We start from the raw sequence: 4639 nt of genomic DNA on the forward strand, positions 1-4639 counted from the left end.
CCCCACCCCCCTCCCCTCTCCCCTGGCCGCTGACACCAACTTCTGCTCGCGAACTCCGTTCTGCCCCTTTTTTGGCTCAGGGCGACCTCGACGGCCCTGACAGCGACAGGCCCGCCGCAGTGCCCAGAAAGGCCCCCTGTGGCCCAGCGCCTCCCCGGCTCTTTCTGGATGGAGGCGCCTCGGGAAGGAGCTAGCGGCCTGCACTCTCCCGCCGCTGCTGACCACACCTCCCCTAGCGCAGAGGCCGCTCTGAAGAGCAGGAAATGCTGCACCAGGTGGGCCCAGCGGGGAGGTGGGCGGGGGGCGTTCTCTGGAGGGCTTCTGGACTGGATTCTGCAAAGGGGAGTTGGAGTTATCCTGCTAGGAGGGGAGGCAGGACTGGATGTGGGGATACCTCTGCAGGGGCCAGAGTGGATGCAGGAGAGAGGTGGGGAACCTTCCAGACTTCAGGAGCCCCTGGGCCAGAGCTGATTCCATGGGTTGTGCTCTGGAAACCTGCCTTCCTAGGGAGCTGAGGTGGCATCTGGAACCTGTGGCCTGCTTGTGGCCTTGGAAGGCTGGGTGAACCCCAACAGCGCTCTGGGAGGCAAGAAACCAGGGAGGTGAACACACTTGTCAGTGCTTTGAAGGGGGCGGTGGAATGTGAGGTGTCTTTTTCTGCAAACTTCCTCAAGTGTCCCTTGTGGGACTCCAGCTCCCTAGTGAAGGCCGGTTCCCACAGTCAGCTCTCAGTGAGGAGCAGATGTACCAGCAGCCCCTAAGCCTGGGGCTGAGCATGGGCCCTGCAAAGTTGGGACAGGAAGGTCTGCCTCTGGGGGGGAGCGGAGGGGGGAATGAATGGGCCCTGGGAGCTGAGCCTCCAGGCAGCCCTGCGCCTCCCTTCCCCAGCTATGGATTGCACCGTCCTCCTTTCCAGCCTGGGTGGAGATGGAGGGCTCTCTGGCAGTCAGTGCCACGGGGCGGGGGGGCTCACGGCACTCCTGCCCACCTGAACAGCTTCCTCATTCCTCTCAGCACAGCTGCCCCCCCGGGATCTTGGTCTGAACGCTAGGATGGAGCTGGGGGCAGCCACTGAGACCTTCGTGCTGGAGCTTCGGTGTCTTGAAGATGGGGGCCCAGGGCCTGGCACCCTCTCAGGTGAGGGGCTTGTGAGGGGTGTGGCTCTGACCTAAAGCAGGAGATAGTCCTCAGCCCCCGGGAGGACCTTTTGACAGAGCCCCAGGCCTGCTGTGGCCAAGAGAGAGGGGGCTGTAGGGTGTGGGGCAGCCTGCTGTCTGCAAGGGCGCTCACTTGGTGGTTTCCGGGTGGGGAGGGCAGGCTGCAACCTCTCACACCAGCTGACTTCAGCTGCCTGGAGTAACACTGGCAGGTTTGCCTCAGGATTTTCTGAGGCGGCTCCGTCAGGCTGTGGTTTTGCTGGTGACAGGCTCCCGACAGTGCAGACATTCTCAGCCCATGCCCTGGACCCTGGATGTGTGCTGGCTGGGAGCTGCTGCTGTGTCCCCAGTGGTCACGTAGTCTCCACTGCCCTCCTACCTGTCCCGGGCTCCAGACTCAAGTTCTCAGATTGAAATCAGGGGCTCTCTCCCTTGTGCCCCAGGCATTGGCCCCCTGGCTTCTCTTTTTCCTGTGGCCTTCTCTGACCTTGTCCACTTTTCCTGACCTCTGCTTCCATCCATCTTTCTCCCCTTTTGCCCAGAGCCAAATGTGGCCTGTGGAACCTTCCAAGATGCCTTCTCCCTCTGGCACCCACTCTGGGCCAACTTTCTATGGTGGTCATGCTCCTGGGAGCCAGTTTCCCTCACTGTCCTTTGAGGGCACTAAGTGAGGGCTGGCTCAAGGTTGAACAGCATGAAAAGAACCAACGAAATTGGAGGGGTTGGGTGGGAACGTGTAGATGAAATGAGGGGTCTTCCGGCTCAAATATTTGACCGAGAAAAGTCTTGCAAGGGTATACACATCAGGTGAACTTAATGTTTACTAAAACATCATTGTTAAAAATGCTGACCTGGCTGCAAGAAGCCGGGACTGGCCACACGGCCAAATGCTGGGCTAGAAATGTGAGGACTCAAGCAGAGGCGCGATGCGTCCCTGCTGCTCTCAGAGGTGGTTTTATTAGATCAATATACTCCTGGAAAAGTGGCCAGAAAGCAAAATTTTATAAATTTTATAAATAAAACCCCTGCTTTCCATTATAAAATTGAAAATATGAGGCGGGGGATGCCTGGGTGGCTCAGTCGGTTAAGCGTCTGCCTTCGGCTCAGGTCATGATCCCAGGGCCCTGGGATCGAGTCCCGCATCAGGCTCCTTGCTCCACAGGGAGCCTGCCTCTCCCTCTGACTACTGCTCCCCCTGCTTGTGCGCTCTCTCTCTCTCTCTCTCTCTGATAAATAAATAAAATCTTAAAAAAAAAAAAATATGGGGCAGTAGGAAAAATAAATGTTGAAATCAGACTTGGGAATGGAGCAAGCCTCTTTGGACTTTCTGGGAACACAGTATAAATGCTCGAAACGAGAAATGACACGTGGCTATCGTGCAGAGTGACACGTGACAATGGAGTGACACGTAGGTGGCAGGGGTTACTGTACACCTGCACAATGCTGAGCCGCACCTGTACGCCTCGAATTCTCGCTGGGTCCCTGAGAAGGGTCGATCTCCTTTTGCAGACAGGGAAACTCAGGTTCCCAGAGGTCACATAACTGGCCGGTCACGACGTGGGCGTGTGGAGTTAGTCCTTTCTGTTCCAGACCAACAATCTCAAACACGTCCCATCTCGAGGCTGTTTCACACGGGGCTAGTTGTGTCCTCGGTATTTCCAAACTGTTTGTCAGTTTGCAGACTAATTTCCTAACCCACAGGGAGAGGGGTTTGTCGAGCACCCGCCTGGTTCTAGAGGCTTCACCCAGGAAGCTGGAAGTGTGGGTATCCTGAGGCTGTTACTGACAGGGAGGCCTCTGAGGCTGTAGGAGGAGTGGTAGTTAGGGCCTGACCTGAGGACTTCCCGCTGGAAACCTCGTGCTCTGACACTTCAGGGACTTTTAGAAACCACCTGTGGTAATACTTCCAGGCAGCTTTACAGAGATTCTTTATTATTTACAGAGAAGGCAAGTTCTCGCTTATTTAAGGCATGACCCTAACTGAGGTCAGAGTTCAGCGTGGGCTTGTGGCTTAGCTGTCCGAGTGGCTTGTTTGCTAATTCCCACTGGATGGTAATTAAGCCCCAGAGACTTCTCGGGGAATGGTGTTGGGGAGCCCCAGACACCCAGACTCTTGTCACTGCCAAGATCTAAGCATGGAGGCTGTGTGGAGGAAGGCCCAGAGGAGAGGTCAGAGAGTCAGGGTCCAGAGTGACGCGACCCGCAGTCCTTCGGGCACATTTCTAAGCCAGCCCCACACCTCTGGGCATTTCAGTTTCTGCCACGCTGCCATGGCCACTTGACCCAGTGCTTTTGGGTCCCTGCTGAGAGCTCAACAGTGTGTCCTAGAGTGGCTGTCCATGGGGCAGGGTAAACGGGGAGGTCATGGGGGTCTAACCCTGAGAGCTGCCTGTAGATCTTTCTCTCCTGGCTTCCTGCCATTTCCACTACAGGTGGCAGTGGTGGGAGTGAGAATCAAGAGGAAGAAGAGGCCCAGGAGAAGAACGGCAGCCCACCACGGCCAACAAGCTCAGCCCCGATGGGGGCCGGGGAACTCGCTGAGGAAGCACAGCCCGGACAGCAGGAGTTGCAACTGCAACAGTCAGAATGGCAACGAGAGCTGCAGCCAGAGCAGCAAACACAAAGCCAGCCATCAGGACAGCAGCTAGAATTGCAGCAGCAAGATGGGCAAGGCCAGCTGCCTCAACAAAACAAGGACCTGCAGGGAACACCCCAACCTGTGCCCCCTGGGCATCTGAGACCACAGCTGCAGCTGATGCAACGGCAGGACCAAATACAGGAGCAGCAAGTGCAGGAGCAACAACTGTGGCAGCAACAGCAGAAACTGTTACAAGAGCAGGACCAGTTACAGCAGCAGCAGCAGGACCTGCAGCAGGACCAGTTACAGCAGCAGCAGCAGGACCTGCAGCAGGAACAGTTACAGCAGCAGCAGCAGCACCTGCAGCAGGAACAGTCACAGCAGCAGCAGCACCTGCAGCAGGAACAGTTACAGCAGCTGCAGCAGCACCTGCAGCAGGAACAGTTACAGCAGCAGCAGCACCTGCAGCAGGACCAGTTACAGCAGCAGCAGCAGGACCTGCAGCAGGACCAGTCACAGCAGCTGCAGCAGCACCTGCAGCAGGAACAGTCACAGCAGCAGCAGCAGGACCTGCAGCAGGAACAGTTACAGCAGCTGCAGCACCTGCAGCAGGAACAGTTACAGCAGCAGCACCTGCAGCAGGACCAGTCACAGCAGCTGCAGCACCTGCAGCAGGACCAGTCACAGCAGCTGCAGCACCTACAGCAGGAACAGTCACAGCAGCAGCAGCAGCAGGACCTGCAGCAGGACCAGTTACAGCAGCAGCAGCACCTGCAGCAGGAACAGTCACAGCAGCTACAGCACCTGCAGCAGGAACAGTCACAGCAGCAGCAGCAGCACCTGCAGCAGGACCAGTTACAGCAGCTGCAGCAGCACCTGCAGCAGGAACAGTCACAGCAGCTGC

General features: G+C 57.2%; 1 protein-coding gene across 1 annotated transcript in view; it reads left to right on the top strand.

The window, feature by feature from the left end:
• The first annotated feature begins 6 nt into the window (after nucleotides 1-6).
• Nucleotides 7-4639, top strand: part of ZNF853 (zinc finger protein 853) — a 7760-nt gene continuing 3127 nt past the window's right edge. Inside the window, exons 1-3 of the mRNA XM_044915181.1 lie at nucleotides 7-275; nucleotides 1020-1137; nucleotides 3590-4199. Coding sequence (XP_044771116.1) covers nucleotides 264-275; nucleotides 1020-1137; nucleotides 3590-4199 — 740 coding nt within the window. The 5' untranslated portion in view covers nucleotides 7-263. The remainder of the gene's footprint in view (nucleotides 276-1019; nucleotides 1138-3589; nucleotides 4200-4639) is intronic.

Source organism: Neomonachus schauinslandi, chromosome 5 (assembly GCF_002201575.2).
Source record: "Neomonachus schauinslandi chromosome 5, ASM220157v2, whole genome shotgun sequence".
In the NCBI taxonomy this organism is placed as follows: domain Eukaryota; kingdom Metazoa; phylum Chordata; class Mammalia; order Carnivora; family Phocidae; genus Neomonachus; species Neomonachus schauinslandi.